Raw genomic sequence first — 16,095 nt, 5'->3', positions numbered from 1 at the left:
AACAATGCAAATAAGAGTTATAAAGAATCCAAAGTTTGGAGGGAGCAGAAGCAGCACAGGAGAGGGAGGATGGGGGGCATGAAGGGGGAAGACACACACAGAAAGTATATCAGTTATTCAGCTGTAGCTACAACCACCAAAACATTGTATTATTAAACGAGGGTAGATCTGCTCAGATATTATGGGCCTGATTACTGACGGGATTAGACAGCTTCCACGTGGGGAAGCTGTGCCCTGGGGAACACGTACCGCGCTTCTGCGAGATACTCACTTCTGCAAACATCTGACTGCAACAGAGAGGAGCTTCCCAAGGCTCGGCTCGTGCCGCTGGCATTGCTGCTGCCAGCTGCGTTGCCTTGGAAGGAAAGATGTTGCTTGTGGTCTAGAATAAAGGACAACTTTGTTCTGGGAAGGGGGAAGAGAGGGAGTGTGGGTTTGCTTTGGGGTCTGTTTTGTTTATTAAGCGTGTTGAGTAGTGTTCCTGATAATGCAGAGAATCCCAGCTCATACAAAGACTGTGGTTTCTGAAGTCAGCTGGGAAATCTGCTAGCTGATGAAGCGTAGCTTGTGCCAGCCTGAGTATGTTAGCAAAAAGATTATATCTGTTGGAGCTATGGCCGAGCATGCAATACACCGGCTTTTAGCTTCAGGGTGCAGCATATCTTTCACGTTCTCCTTCTCATGGAGAGCAACAGAAACTGCCCACAGCCACTGGCTGCTTATTCCTAACTGTAGGAATGAGGGCCTTTGAATGAGAGCGACGCGACTACGAGTGGCAAGATGCTCTGATGCACAGGAGGCAGTACGGTGGCTGGAGAGCATCTGGGACAACATCCTACACACAAAGTAGCATCCACAAGTTGCTGTAAAAGTCAACTCTAATGACAAGATTTATTTACAAGAAGTTAAACAAGGAAATCCTCAACAACATTTTACTGACCAAAGTCACAATACATTTATTGTATGCTAAATACTGTGGGAAGAGAAAAAAACAGGGAGGATGCTTAGTGCCTGAATACAGCCTTCCAGACACAGGCTCCCTGGTCTTTTCTGTACCTGCTACATTCATCAGAGTCACAGCACATCTCCAGCGTTCTCTCTGGCTAGGGCACAGGAGCATGCCTTGACTGTCTGTCTGGATAGATGGCACATAATTGCTAATGGGAAACACAGGCCTTCCAGGAATAAGGCTGGCAAACAGTATTGTCCCCAGTTTATCAGAATAGACGCTGTTGGGTAGGCAGTCCTCAGTTAGCTACCCAGACAGAGGGATTTCTCTGGGTTGCTTTCTGCTGCAACCAGGCATGAGTAAAACTGGTGACAGAGCTGTGTCTACACATGAATACCTGCCACCCAAGCACAGAGGCTAGTTACCTGTCTCCAGGTTCAGCATACATCTTTCAAAACAAATATCTGCCAGTAACTTCCAACAACACACCAAGCAGAGAGAAGATACTAAGTTCTTGACCTACTCTCAGTCTCCCACCACCAGTAAAGCCTCCTCGCTCACCTGGGTTTCAGCAGCCAGGCGTGGCATGGAAGCTGCCCGCCCCTGGCTCTCCAGGCCTGGTTGGTGCTCTCCATTGGCAAGTGTGGGGCTGATTTCCCTCATTTCTACCACCTGATCGAAACAAGAAAGAGTTTCAGTAGCAAGAACGTGAACATCAGCTTTGAAGTCATCATCTGATCAGGCTTCTGCTAAGTTTGATTTAATTGTGAAAAGAATCTGGGAGGAGAAAGTGGAAGTTAAGAGCTGTGGGGTGCCCAGGTTACTCTGTCTACAGTGTTGTCCTCAACAAGGACAAGAGTGGGCCAAGCTCTTCCACCAGCCATGGCAACGAGCCCCAGCTCTGACCTGTGAGACCTCTCCTCTGAGTTTGTACACTAATGACAATGGGACTGGGACAATGGGACAAGTAGGAAGAGATAACTCTGAGTTAGCTATTGCAGCAGACACATAATTCCAGGAGAATTGTGTCCACATGGACAGCTGTCACACTGTAGAAGACATAAGATTTAGTTTTTCTCCATTACGTTCAAGCAAACTTCGGGTTGTAAGAGAGAGAACAACGCTTGTCTCAAGGGACAGACAACCTCTTCAGCTCTCAGGAAAGTATCTAGCCTGGTATGTACTAAAATCTACTGCATTTCACCCTGTCTTCACCTGTTTGCTCACCCGTTCAATGGGGATTTCTTCCGAGTGGCCTCGTTCAAAAGCTGGTGTCCTCGTTTCATAAAACACATCCTGGGTGCGTTGGGTCCCCCAAGAACTGGACTCTTTGATTCCACCCTCTGGGGCTGGCCTGTCAGAAGGAAAAGAGAAAAAAAGATTTAGTCATTTACAAAGAGATTTTGCTGACCTTATTGTGATGGAGGCAAACCATGCAGGTACCCTTTGAGGTTTCAGTCGTGAAACTAGTTGCAGGATAGGCACAGTTGCTGTTGAAGCTATAAGGTACCCTGGGGTCAAACACATACTAAAGTAGTTTCACTGAACATACAGTGATACAGGTGGCCTTGGGTTTCACTGTTGAGTCTGATGTTGGTTTCCCCATCAGGGTTATTCCAGACACTTAAACCTCAGATGTCTATCACTAAAAATCCACAGCACTTGTGACCCAGAGGAAAGTCACCTGAAGATGATCAGGAAATGGAGAATTGATTAGGGATCACTGTTACTATAACTGTTTGGTAAGCTCTTTGTGAAGGTATTATTTTGCCCAAAGAGAAAGAGCCAGATTCTGTCCTGGAAAGTCTCAAGAAGCTCTTGCTGTTACCAAGTGCCATGATCTTGAGAGCTGACTTTATTCCCAAGGACCTTTTGACTCCCAAGAACTCACTGCAGCAGTGGTTGGTGGGTCAGGGTTTGGTTGTTTTGCAATGATCCCAAATTCCTGAAAGCAAACTCACACTTACAACCCGCCCCAACAGAAAGCTCTCCAAGTAAGATTCAGAGAAGACCATTAAGAAAACATGTAGCTCTCAAGAACCCAGTACTACCACCACATGGATAATTGCACCTGAGGCAGCAGTGGGAAGCAGAGCATTTTGGTAGCCACTGGTGGGCAATTGTCCCAGCCGTGGCATGAAGGGGCTGATGGTCTTTGTGCCACCAGCTGTGGTGCTCTATCTCCAGAGCAACTGAACCAGGAGCGGCCGGGGTTGATGGCCAGCGTGCCCCTTCTCCGTGTTACAGCTTTGGTGGGGAGGTCACAGGATACTCACAACGCGCCCCCGTTGTTGAGTGAGGCTGAACTTTTCTGTCGAAGGAACGCCTTTGCGTTGTTGAATGCTGCGGGTTGGGTTTGCTCCAAAGTGGCCTTCAAGGGGTGGAAGAGAGACACCGGCCCGGGCTGTGAAGCACAAGGACAGGTTATCAGAGACAAAGCTGTGTATGGAGAAGATGGACTGCAGTACGTTTTCTAGTTAATAAAATGTCCACTTTGTCACGCTGAAGGATCAGTCTAGCAGAAAGCAGCCCCAGCCTTCCCATAGCTGTAACAGGCTCTGAAGGACAACTGTTGCCCTCAAAGTTGTGCTGCAGACCCTCTTCCCTCTAATGAAGTATTTCCCCAGTCACCAGAGCACAGCAGGGATTTCATACACTGGCGTGACTGAAGGGGCTGTGCAATTCATGTGTCCGGTTGTGACACTGGGCCTGCTCTAGCCTCCAATCTGCGAGACAGACAGGTAAGCCATGCTGGAGATCAGCTGGATGATCAACCTGAAATTAATAGGTATTTGTCCTATTGAAAATCTTTGGGGTTTCAATACCGAGCCAGTTGTGTGGAAATATTTTCAAGAAATTGTAAATATCCTGAAATATATTAAAGCCAAAATGATTTTGAATAATTCCCATTTTCAAAAGCAACTTAAACATTTTAGAGCCAACCTGTTATCAGCTTTCAATAATTCTTTGGTGTCTCAAAGAAATCTTTCGGTGTTCCCCAGTCGCTAGGCCACTTCTGAAAATAGGACTTAGACTGCCAAATTGCTTGACATTTTTTGGAAAAGATCTTTCCAGATGTACTGGAAAAGGCATCTGCAACAATTTTTTTAATTTTTGTTTTTTGAGAGAGAGACACTTTCAGGAGAGGTTTCAACTTCTGAGACAGCATTTTCAAATCCCACCTGGAGAAGCATCCAGACTTTCTGGATGAAATGTGCCAGTGACTCTCATGAGAGATGCCCAGCATTGGAGAAGAGGCTGCCCAAGGGGAAGGACGCAGAAGGATGCATTTTGGCTGAGTACCTGGCACAGGCCTCCAGGAGGCTGGTGGACTTGTTCCCTGCTGTTCTTATTCTGCTTGTAGAAGTCAAATATCATCAGCGCTGCGTAGACCTTCCCCACAGTCATCTCATCCGCTGTCAGTGGTTGGTGAAACGCAACAGAGACATTCAGGTGAAGAACGGGAAAGGATCAGAAGAGAAGAAGTCATCAAAGAGCACAAGAAATAAGAACAAATGGGCAGGAAAAGTAAGGAGAAAGAAAAGGCAGCATTAGAATAACAGAGCAAAACAGAAACAGAAAAGTGGGGGAAAGAACAAAAGACCAAGAAAAGGTTACAACAGATCTTTGCCTGTTGCGGCCTTTCACATCTGAGGAGGATGGCCCCTGTCTCTAGCTCTCTGTGGCAAACATTCACAGAGAACTTGTAGAAAAAAAAAGCAGGCAGGAAAATTCTGTGGCATTGTAAGCATTAATGACAGAAGAATTACTAAATTAATACCAGATCCACAGCCAGCTTTTTATCAACAAAGAAGCCTTATTCCTATTACTTTGAATTACAGTCAACTGGGGCATAATGGGCTAACACACATTTAAAGAGTATTTCATATTTCCAGATATCTGCTTTCACCCTCACCGCTATGCCACCAGCCCTTCCCCACGCGGCAGCTGAGTGCTTACTGTAGACCAAAGTGTTAAAACACCAGTTAAGTGGGCATTAAGAGACGAGAGGAGGGAAAGACTTAAGCAGTCACTACCCACTGATTTGCACCTCCTCAGCTCCCTCATTTATCTTAATTAACAATGCCTTTATTGCTCTGCACTGTTTCTCATTAATCAGGAATCCAGAACCCCTGTCTTGGCCAAGCAAGGTAATGGCAAACTTTCCATTTTTCTCAGCACATTGACCCAGGACATCATCAGGTAACACCGAGGCCTTTAGCCCCAAAATACTTCACTTTTAATTCTGTAAGTTCTCAGCAAAATTTAATTTTCTTCTCCCGGTTTTCTGGAGCCCAGATGGGAAAAATCACTCTCCCATCCTGTAAGACACAGGCTGGAGCTATGAAAAAGCTCTAGAAGAGGCCACACAGGGCATTGGTCCCTTCTTGGCATGTTTGGTTTTGGGTTTATTTTAAGTACAGGAAATCTAACGTAGCACACTGAAATACATGCCTAGATGTAAGCTCAGCTTCCCTACGCCCTACGTGACCATGACGTGGAGATGTGGGCTGCGTACCCTGCGGAGAGGATACCTAGAAGCTGACCTGCACCTGGTTTCTTTGCTGCATTCTCCAGATGGACTGTGCACCTAGATGGGGCTAGGGACAAGGCAGGCAAGGAGGGAGAAACCTGCTCTGGGCTTCTTGGGATGGGTTGGGTGCTTGCTGATGAACCACTTACGTTTGTGAGGGGGCACCAGCAAATCCAGAGTCTTCTGGGACAGATTGGGCCAAACCAGCGAGATCTCCTTTCTCAACTCAGCATCGCACTGGTGCTGTTTGACACCCCCTGCAGAAAGGGGGGGAGAGAGAAAAAGGCACAGGAAGAAGAGTGAAAATCCTTGTCCTTTCAGTGCATACTACTGGTTGCACAGCAAGCACAGGAGAAGGCATTTCCCTCACTCTGATTTCTTCAGAGCACCGTGCCAGCACCAGCTGCGGCAGCTGTTGCAAAGGGAATCGGCGACCTCCTCCGTGACAAAAGTGTGTGAACTCAGCAGGACCACCATCGCTTCAACCTGCTGACCCTCTGCTGTCACCTGGGGCTTAAACTTAAGCTCAGACTTATTCTACCTAACTGCAGACCTGGGGTGCCTGATAGTGTCAGCAGAAACCAGCAGCACCTCCCAGGTGCGATTCAAAGGACATGGTCTGAGGTGCTGGACTGCGAGCAATGCCATGATTGATTATAAACCCTCTCCACCAACAACTCTTCCTGAAGTTTTTAGCAACGAGACATAAGCACGCTGTTCCATATCAGCAGCATCAAACAGCAGCTATATCACAAGGTAAAACAGAAAGAGCCACACACAGCGGCATTATTCAAATGGCCAGAGTGAGGTCTCAATACACAAGTGATGAGTGATTAAAGTATATGTAAGCCAACAGGCCAGCTCCCAAGTGAATGCACCACACAGCAGGCAATTAAGTAGTTCATCTGAATGACAGAGATTATTTTTCTAAGAGAAAAGTAATGGGAGGAAGCTCTGCGTACTCTGCTACATGGTGGTTTGAACTCCCGCACGGAAACTCATTAGGAAGGTTTTATTAAGGGCCTGTTAGTCCCACTAAAGACTCAATTAGATGTAGCACATGAAACCTATTCAAACGAAGCACATAACAGCAAAACAGGTCAAAAACTCACAACCCGCAGCAGATAGAAACCTCAGAAAGAATCCAGCACCATCAGATGAGCACCCTTCTCTGGTTCCCCTCCAGTATGTGGCCAGAAAAAAGAGTGGGGGGAGGATTTTTCAACTGAAAAAGGCTGTTTAAATTAGCATTGCTGGTAGGTAACCAGAAGCCTAAAATAATACAAACTCTAAGTATCCTTATCTAGAGGCTATTACTAAAATAAGGCGCTGACCCCTAAAATCCCAGGCAGTCCTAAATGCATCTGTGGAAATGCGCATCTGGTACTCACTGTCCTCCCGAGGGGAGTCCCAGTGACCTCAAAATTTTGTCTACTTCCAGCAGTGCCTACCCAAAGCACCAAAGTTTAAGCAACATATGAGGGAGGTAATTAATACAGAGAGGTTGCACGGCTGGCCTAAAACCACTCAGGAAAAGCACAACATCCTAACCCTGCCCTGCCCCTTGCTCATAAGAGCATTGTTACCTCCTGTTAGCTTGTAAATTAGGGATAAAAGTGCTTTGACTGGTCATGCCTTGATTCTGACCCCAGACAGCCTGATTAAATAGTGTAACGACCCAAAGAAAAGGCCAGTGTATTTTATTACATTGCAGTATTTAATTGGGAAGTCAAGTAAATGCCTGATTAAACACTTAAATAATTAAATTTTATCTCAAGACAAAGTGCGGTTCATGGCACTTGGAGTCACTGCTTTGCTGCCAGCAGCCAGCAATTGGAGAGGAAGGGCTCTTTTTTCCCTCACTCTGGAATAGTTTAGAACAGAGGTATGGAAACTCTCATTTCTGCTGTACAGCAACGAGCACATGCACAGGGCTTCTCCTCTGAGAGCTCCAAACTGGGATGGCCAAAGCTCTCCACACCTCATCAAGAGGGACACCAGGATGGGGCCACCCCAAAGGCAGAGTGATGCTCAGGACCCCTCTCTGTTGCCTGTCCCCAAAGCTCCCTTGTCCTCAGGCGCTGGCAGAGGGCACGCAGGAAATAGGAAAATAGGATTTCTAGCTGGGGCAGAATTTCTGTGGCTTTGGCAGGACACCAAGCCAAGAGACAAGTTGGGGTTTGAGCCCACGCGTGCTGCCAGACATCACCTCCCTCTCACCTGAGGCGAGTTTAATTTCTAGGGCAGTGCGGATCAAGGCCATCAGTGTGGACGTGAAGTGGACGGTTAAATCTTCAGGTGAGATCGGCATGTTCATCCTCACCAGGCGCTGGAGAGAGAAATGCAGCTGCTGTGAGCGTGGGTCAGGATTCCTCCCCCCCCCCTTCCCGCCCCCTCTGTGAGCCCTTAGAAATAGCCAGATTACAAAGGTGTGTTAACTTTCTGTGCACTGAGCTAAAATACATCTTCTCCACATAGATGTCAGCTGCTTTTCAGGAGCAGGTCTGAGCTGTAACGGTGGCTTTAGCGGTTAAACAATTGATTTGCCAGCATTTGTACTGCAGTCCTACAAAGAGTGTTCATAGAATCATTAAGGTTGGAAAAGACCTCGAAGATCATCAAGTCCAACCATCCACCCAACAATACCATGCCTACTAAACCATATCCTGAAGTGCCACGTCCACACCTTTTTTTAAAGACCTCCAGGGATGGTGACTCAACCACCTCCCTGGGCAGCCTATTCCTATGCCTGACCACTCTTTCAGTAAAGAAATTTTTCCTAATATCCAATCTAAACCTCCCCTGACACACTTGAGGCCATTGCCTCTCGTCCTATCGCTGGTTACTTGGGAGAAGAGACCAACACCTGCCTCACTACAACCTCCTTTCAGGTAGGTGTAGAGAGCAGTAAGGTCCCCCCTCAGCTTCTTGTCCAGACTAAGCAGCCCCAGCTCCCTCAGTGGCTCCTCATAAGACTTGTTCTCAAGACACCTCACCAGCCTTGTTGCCCTTCTCTGGACACACTCCAGCAACTCAATGTCCTTCTTGTAGCGAGGGGCCCAAGTAGTGTAGTGAGTTCCTCCAAAAGAAGTCAGTTTGAATGCTCTCGTCCCAGTTCACAGCCTGGTAACCTGCTCCTGACGGTCTCCAACTATGCCTGCAGCCTCCATACACGTGGCTGGTACCCATCACCCCTGCCAAAGAAGCATGCTCAGGAGACACAAACCATGAAGCCACCTCCGACAACCTCTTCTGCACCAGCTGCCTGCACCCTATTTCTGGTTCTACAACAGGAGAGATAGCAACAAATGGGACCTGGCATCGTTGAATCAAGTAAGATGATGGAGGATTTACGTCTACCATCCGAGAATGCAGGTCCATCCAGAAAGTGACTGTGCCTCTTGCAGCGGGGCAGGTAGCCTTGCCAGTGAGTGGGATATGGGGAAGGCACTTTCAGTGACAATGACAACAGGAGGCACAGGAGCTGTGCAGTCTCTGGAGTGGTCCTGCGATGATGTGTTTTGTACACAGCCTGAAGCACACTTGAAAACAAGGCTGGTGAGCCCTGCGGTGTGGCTCAAGTACTCTGGGGCACTTGGGGACTGGCTGCTAATAGGTAAAGGTGTGCAACATCCTTTGTACTGGAAACACTTGGGTTCTGTCTCTTACCTCCTTTTCTCCTGTGGGCATCCCAAGAGCTCTGAAGGTCTCCTCCTTTCCTTCCAGTCCATGAGCTACACAGCTCCATCCAGACCTTACCCACAGGGGAAGAGTCTGGATTAACATGAACAGGACTATAATTTCCCCCAACTATGTTCTTTCAGTCCAACCATGGAATGGTCCCTCAGGATCAGTATCTTCCAAGATCTTCAGACAAGATAGCAACTCCTTCACCATCACCAGCCAGGACCACCTCTGATAAGGCAAATTCATCATTCTTGTAGGCAATGAGGTCCCTGAGATTGCTTCGGAAAGCTGTGGCTCCCTAAACACCACTGGCAGCAGAGCACATAAATGCAGATGGGGAGAAGCACTCTCCAAGCCTTGCTGAGAACCTTAGCAACACATTTAAACACTGGATTTCTTCTCTTTCAGCAACCTAACCACCTAACGATTTCTCAGCTCCTCAGCTTTCACAAGCTGTTTAGAAACTTCCTTGGCCAGAGCCATGTCAGACAAGGCTCCGTGTTTCCGTTCTCTGAAGGTACGCGCAACCTGAGGAGTCACTGGGCATTAATCTGCCCGAGCAGAGCCTCGCAGCAGCCTGAAAAAACAAGTGTTAGCTTGGCCTGGGCCCCTTGCTCGGGAGGCAATTTCATCCACGTCTGAAAGCTGCTTAGGCTGTTATTTTGATCCCTATTGCTGTACAGAAACCTTCCCTTTGTTTAACAACGGCCCAACACGCTGCTACAGAAATGTAAGCGCAGTCAGCAGCGGGCTGCAGACTCGTCGAGGCAGTAAGCTGCCAGGGCGGAGAGCGCAGAGAGGAGGCCAGATCCCACCCCGCCTCTGTACGCTGTAGCAGTATGCACTGCCAATGGCTGTGAACATTTTTCAGAGACGCAGCTTTGCCGGTGCAATCCTCACTTCAGGTACGACTCGGGTGGCTCAGGGGTGCCTTGTGCAAGCCTGCTCACCCTCCTGCCTGGCCTGAGAAAGCCATGCCGTAGAAGCACCGCTGCTTATGGGCAGTATTGTGCTGGTGAAGGGAAACACAGCATAGCTGAGAGCAGGGACCTGCATGGAGTTGCAGGCAAGGCGAGAGGCAGAGCTGGGCAGAGTGCTCAGTGTGAGCCCTGATTCCTACTCCTATGCTCTACCCAAAACCATGCCCAGGCTGGCGAACGAAGACTTGGTCACCCTTTCCATCACTGGGTTAGCCTCTCTGCTTAGAGAAATCTCTGACACACAGCTTCCCAGAGGTATGAATCTAGCTGCCTTAGGCATTTTGGTGCCATAAGAGAGGACAGACTGCAGTCCTGGTACCTTCTGCCAGCCAAGGAGAAAATGTCCCCCGCCTCAGGGAAGACAGGGCACGGGGAACTGGTCCAGTGCAAAACGTCTGCTTCTGAAGTGAGCTGACATTCAGAGGAGACAAGACATCCTTATTCATCTTATTACACATCTTTGGATCTCATTGCACGCTGCAGGGACAAGAGACCCACCTAACAACCTACCCTGTCTCCTAAAGTCTGAGACAAACCATTGTAATCTCAAAGAGCTTTCTTAAAGCATGCCAAGAGGTTATCTTACATGTCTGACAAGCCTCAGAGGTAGGGAAATCAAAGCCAAGACTCTATTCCCTTTATAATTCAAAAACAGTATCAAATGCTGGCAATGCGATGACAGTTTTTTTCTGTTCACTTATGTCACATGAAACAGGATTTTAATTCAGATTTCTGCCCTCAGTGCACAAAAAGTTACATCAAAATTATCATATTGACAAGAGCCCAGAGTTACCACTTACAGAGTCCCACTGAATCCCAGTTCAGTGGGAGAGAGAATTGAAGTATGGAGAGAGAAAGAAGATGCATGGAAGTCAAGAACAAGCAGATGAGAAATAATTCACACCAGGAGAGCTCTAGCCTCACAAAAACTAGTGCCAAAAACCACTTTGGGACTGAGATGTCCCAGGTGCCCCCAACTGACTTTCTAGACCAAAGTCCCAAGGCACATGGATGCAGAACACAGGCCACATCACAGCTACGTGCAGCAATGCTGTATGAAGGCCTTTCCTCCTCAATTTTAATTGGGGACGAAGAACTTAAAGAGAGATTTTCCAAGGAGATACACACTTGCAAACGCACACTTGCAGAAAGGGTGGCTGAGCAAAACTCACATGCAAGCATTGGGTGGGAGTGCTGCAAAGAGTCACCTGGAAGAGTCCCCAAAGAGTCCCCAAACCACATTGCTTCCCACCCTTCCCTCCTCCCCACGCTGCCCTCTGCACTGCCTGGTTTACAGCATTTTTATCACCCCAATGTGCAAACTGGTTAAATAGGTCAACGCCGACACCTTTAGGTCATTGCAATTTCCAATCTGATAAATCATCAACCAACAGAGAGTGTGGTCGTGGTGCAGCTTCCCACAGCCCCTAGCTGGGGATGGCCGGCTCCAGCAGTCATGTCAGGAGAATGAAGGCTTGGTCCAGCCTGGGTGGGATGTCTCCCTCTCCTCTCTATCAGGAGGGCAAACTGGGATGCATCTCCCCATCCTCCCCTGGGGCAGGCAGCCATTTGAGGAGCACCTGCATTGCAAGGTGGGTTGCAAGTTGCACATAGCAGGGCAGAGCAGCTACCCATTTCTTAGCCAAAAAAAGCCATTAAATGGGATAGAAGTGCCTTATAACCTGCTGCACCTAAGCCCAACAGGTTTTGACTACAAGCCACCCCAGATCCCTCCCTGTATCAGTGAAAAGTGCTTTCTTGGAAGCACAGTTTGAGAAAATTTGTTGCTCAAATGGTTATACCCCATTTCTGGGAGAGATCCTGCTGAAGATGAAGCAGTTGGGAGAAAGGAATTGATTCACCTTTGATTCAGCATAGCTTTTCCACCACACTCTGTGGCAGGGAAGGGAGAAGGCAGTTAGGAGAGACGTGCTCCCACCATGTCCCTGCACTGCCATTGACACCCAAGGAGCCGAGGAGTCAGGCAGACATCGGCACAGCCGTCCCTGAGGAGCAACCCAGTACATGAACTGCCCTGCACATCTTCTGGTGCACCAGAAACGCAACTGAAAGACTGAAACTGCAAATAAAAAGAAATCTTAATTTCCCCCTCCAATACTATAAAACAAACATAATGTAAAAATATTTCCTTCCAACATGAGCAAAGCAAGAAATTTCAATCCTTTCAAAACTACTTTCTAATCTTACCTATATTTTAACTCAGTTACATTTCTATACAGCCCATTTAAAAGGAACTGGAATCCAACAGAAATTGGTAAAATTTCTCAAAATCAAATATTCTGATGGACCCAAAAGTGCTGTTTGAAAAAATCAATCAAGAACTTTTGATTTTCATACCTAACCAGGACAGAAGAGAAAATCTCAATGTTTTTCTTACAGTATGGGCAACAACATGCCTAAAAAAACCTGAACTGGTGTTGGGGTTGATGTAGCTTGAGAGTTAGCATGACTAGGACACTTAAGCAAAACAGTCAGCATAGCTGAACAGGCCGCTGGAAAGGGCAGCTAAGAATAACAACGGAGAAAGTGCTGATAGCGCACATGATGTGGGTTAGCAAAAACAAGATATGTTCAAGGACATGGAGGCAGTGTGTTGCTATTGGCGTTAGTGCATAGTTACCAATCATAAGGGAATATGGGGCACGTGAACAGCATGTGATTTATGTCTGTAGCCTATCCGAATAAGCGTGATTGCGTGTACAGATATGAAAAATGTATTTAACCACGCAAGTGGAACAATAAAGTGAACTGACTGTGCATTGCACCAATGTGTGAGAGTCGTTCCTGTCCCTGCACGGATGCTGAAACTCGGCAAACTGGTTGCTTAGCCTGGACACAGTTTAAAGGAAAATTAACATCTCCCCCCACTTTTGCTGTTTCTTCTGGATGAAGTTGCACTTCAAGGCCTGTGTTAATAGCTTCTCATACTTTAGAAGATGATGCAAAAATTTGATTTAAAAAAATAGATCTGATTTGGATGATTTTGCATCTTTCTAGACCTCAGTAGGAAAACATACACACCTGCTGACGCCGATGGCAGGGGACCTGATGTTTCCCCACGCTAGTAAAAAGCTCGCATCACTTGGGGTGCCCTGGGAACTGCCAGCCACAGGCCAGGGGTGTGCAGGTGAATTACGTATTGGGAGGCAGAAAAAGGTAAAAATCCCTCCCAAGTGCCCAGACATGGCAGAAAAGGGCTTCCCTGCTCCCCGTGCTCCTCCTCTTCCTCCCCTCAACTCCAGTTTCCTCGAGGAGCCTTTGAGGAAGGGCAGCCGGCAGCAGATGGAGTCCCCGCTCCTATTTCCCAACTCCGCTTGGGGAACTCTCCTCCAGCTCTTGATTTTAATTAGGCGGTTTCGGAGGCATCCTCCAAGCCAGCGAGCAAGGGTAACTCATTTATGTTTCTGCAGGAAAAGGCCCCAGAAGCAGGAGCGGCAATACTGTCTCTAGAGTCTCCTAATTAACTCTGTGCAGATAACGAGGTAGTAACCAATTACAGCCAGGGTTAAAGAGGCAACACTTTCTGCTGTGTTTACTTGTGTGGTCAGGAGGGGTGCAGACACCCCTTAGCTTCTAGTAATGATTTAATTGCAAATAAACAAAGACATCGCTAACAAGAAACCAAACCTTTGTATCAAGCACAATTGACAGAATTTACGCCCTTTCAGTGTTGGGTTTTTGCAGATCTTCTGCTTAGCAACTTCTTGGACAACGTCCAAATAGGCAGGGAACATGTCAGAGAAATGAGGAAAATTCATCCCGGTGTCAAAAGCCGGGATAAAAGGTCTCCTGTTGGGTCCCAGCCTGACCCAGAAAGTGAACACTGAACAGAAAGATCTACAGCGCTGCAAATTGTATTCACCAACACATTCGTCCAAACATTAGCAGGAAGTGGGGCATATTGAGCTACCAGTGCTAGGAAAACTAGCTGCCACCCCAATGGATTTGAATTATTAAGAGCACCCATCAGCAGCTCCTGTGCAGCCTCTGAGACAATGTTCTCTGGGAATATTCCCCGAATATGCTCTGGGAATATTCCCCGAATGTGAATAAATCGGGACAGTGGAGCAGTGCTTGTGGGAGACGAGGCGGAGTTTGGTGAATAAATTATTTGCTATGAATAATTCACCCTGACCTAGTTGTAATTATTTTACTCTCATTTAACTCTTCTGCTGAATTCAGAGAGGCTGACCATAGCCTTCCTCCCTTCCATGGCCAACAGAGCAGCCAGGTCTGTCCCTCAAAAATGTGGGCTCTGTCTCTGGCACACAACTGGACCTGTTGCGTGGACTGGTCATCCTACCTTCAGAAGGTGCAATCTTGCTCCTTGTCCAGCAAAGCGATGCATGATACTAGCTCTGTGCAGAAGAGGTAGCAAGGCTGGGAAGCTAGCTAATGGACCATTCAAACTCTTGTTTAGCCTTCAAGGAGCTAATCCAGATTTTAAAATCCATGTGGCAGTGACGGGCAAGGTGAAGCGCAAGCCTGGTGCAGATAGTGAGTCAGTTCAGCTCCGAGATTGCCCTCCATCACATATCCAGGATCCTTGGCCATGTCAAGAGGTGCTAAAGGGAGAGCCAGAGCCCTCCTAATCCCTGCAATATACCATCCTTGAAATACGGTGTGCAAAGCCATGCTTGACAGCCGTGCTTGGACCACAAAATAAAGTCAAGAGCCTGCTCCAGCTGCCAGCATCACCCTGCAGTCCCCGTGCAGGGCTTCGCCTAGACCTAGACTCGGACAGAGGTAGAGGCATGCCTGCTGGTGATGCTGTCTTCCCCTCTCCCCAGATAGAGAGGTAAAAAGATGACTCTGAAGACCAGTGGGGAAGGGCTTGGGTTATTGCCTCTCCTAGCACCATGCTGTTCCTAAGAATCACACCCTCAGGGTCTCAAAAAACCCTCCTCCAACCCCACTCTTGCAGATATTTGCAAGATATCTTGACCGCACTGTAGTACCAAAGAGATTTAGCAGCATCACAGGCATTTCCTCCTCCCATTTTCTCTAAAGATGCCCACAAAGCTCTGTGGTGCAAAGGACAGACTGATTCCAGGTGATGGCTAAACTGGCTGCTGCTCTGCCCTTATTGCTACACCTGCACAGTCTATAAACCCCCAGGACACTTCACCGTACACAAGCTAAGCCTGTCTAAGAGGCCTCAAAGTCAGTACAGGACTGAAATGGAGTGAAAAAACACCACCACCCTCATCTGAAAGTTGGCAAGCCATCAAATCTCAAGACGTTAGAGTGAAGCCAAAATGGTTTTCTTCCCTCTTTTCATCTGATTTTTCTCTCCCCCCTCAATGCAGGATAGAGCTCTCCTAGGGACTGAGCAGCATGGCCGGAGGACCCACGCATGCGCCCCCGGGCAAGCAGCAAGCCAGGCACACGGAACTGCAGAGGCTGGTCACGCTGACCAAGGAGAACGGTTGAGAAAGGGGAACCAGAAAACAACAGAAAGGAAGGACAGCTGCCAAGGAGGCTGCAAAGAAGGAAAAATCCAAACAAAATGACAGTGTGCACATACTGAGAAGGCAACACAGACGAAGACAGGGGAAAACACAGAAAATCTTTGCAGAAAGGACTAGGAAAAATATATATGGAAAGAAAGAGGGTGGACGTGGGGCAAAAGAGCTCTTGCCAGACAGAACAGTAAGGTTTTAAAAAAAATCATTTGGTTCAGAGGGAGAGAGCAAAAATAGCTCAGAGACAAAGCCCTGGCTGCTGTCACACTGACTGAGCTGTGGCTGCAGGACGACAGGGTCCTTGCCCCTCTGCGCTCTGGCTCTGCGTGGAGGTGTGCACGGCTGGGTGGGCTGCACTGTCCTCCTCAAGATGCCCATCAGCCGTGGAAGGATGGCAAGAGTGACACCGGTGTGGGGGCACCCAGCAGGCGTAGGGCAGGGGGATGCTGTGACCCACAC

General features: G+C 47.9%; 1 protein-coding gene across 12 annotated transcripts in view; it reads right to left on the bottom strand.

Annotated features, from left to right (window-relative positions):
* CACNA1B (calcium voltage-gated channel subunit alpha1 B) overlaps window positions 1-16,095 on the bottom strand; it is a 311,364-nt gene that overhangs the window by 14,899 nt on the left and 280,370 nt on the right. For 11 of the 12 annotated variants that reach the window (XM_075439769.1, XM_075439758.1, XM_075439762.1 and 8 more), the window contains 6 exons: window positions 7,704-7,812; window positions 5,633-5,740; window positions 4,253-4,365; window positions 3,226-3,353; window positions 2,165-2,303; window positions 1,511-1,621 (listed from right to left, as the gene is read on the bottom strand). In XM_075439769.1, coding sequence (XP_075295884.1) covers window positions 1,511-1,621; window positions 2,165-2,303; window positions 3,226-3,353; window positions 4,253-4,365; window positions 5,633-5,740; window positions 7,704-7,812 — 708 coding nt within the window. The remainder of the gene's footprint in view (window positions 1-1,510; window positions 1,622-2,164; window positions 2,304-3,225; window positions 3,354-4,252; window positions 4,366-5,632; window positions 5,741-7,703; window positions 7,813-16,095) is intronic. The other variant, XM_075439760.1, reaches the window with a different exon arrangement.

Source organism: Opisthocomus hoazin, chromosome 19 (assembly GCF_030867145.1).
Source record: "Opisthocomus hoazin isolate bOpiHoa1 chromosome 19, bOpiHoa1.hap1, whole genome shotgun sequence".
Lineage (NCBI taxonomy): Eukaryota > Metazoa > Chordata > Aves > Opisthocomiformes > Opisthocomidae > Opisthocomus > Opisthocomus hoazin.
Note: the sequence above shows the minus strand (reverse complement) of the source record. Positions and strands in the feature narration are given on the sequence as shown.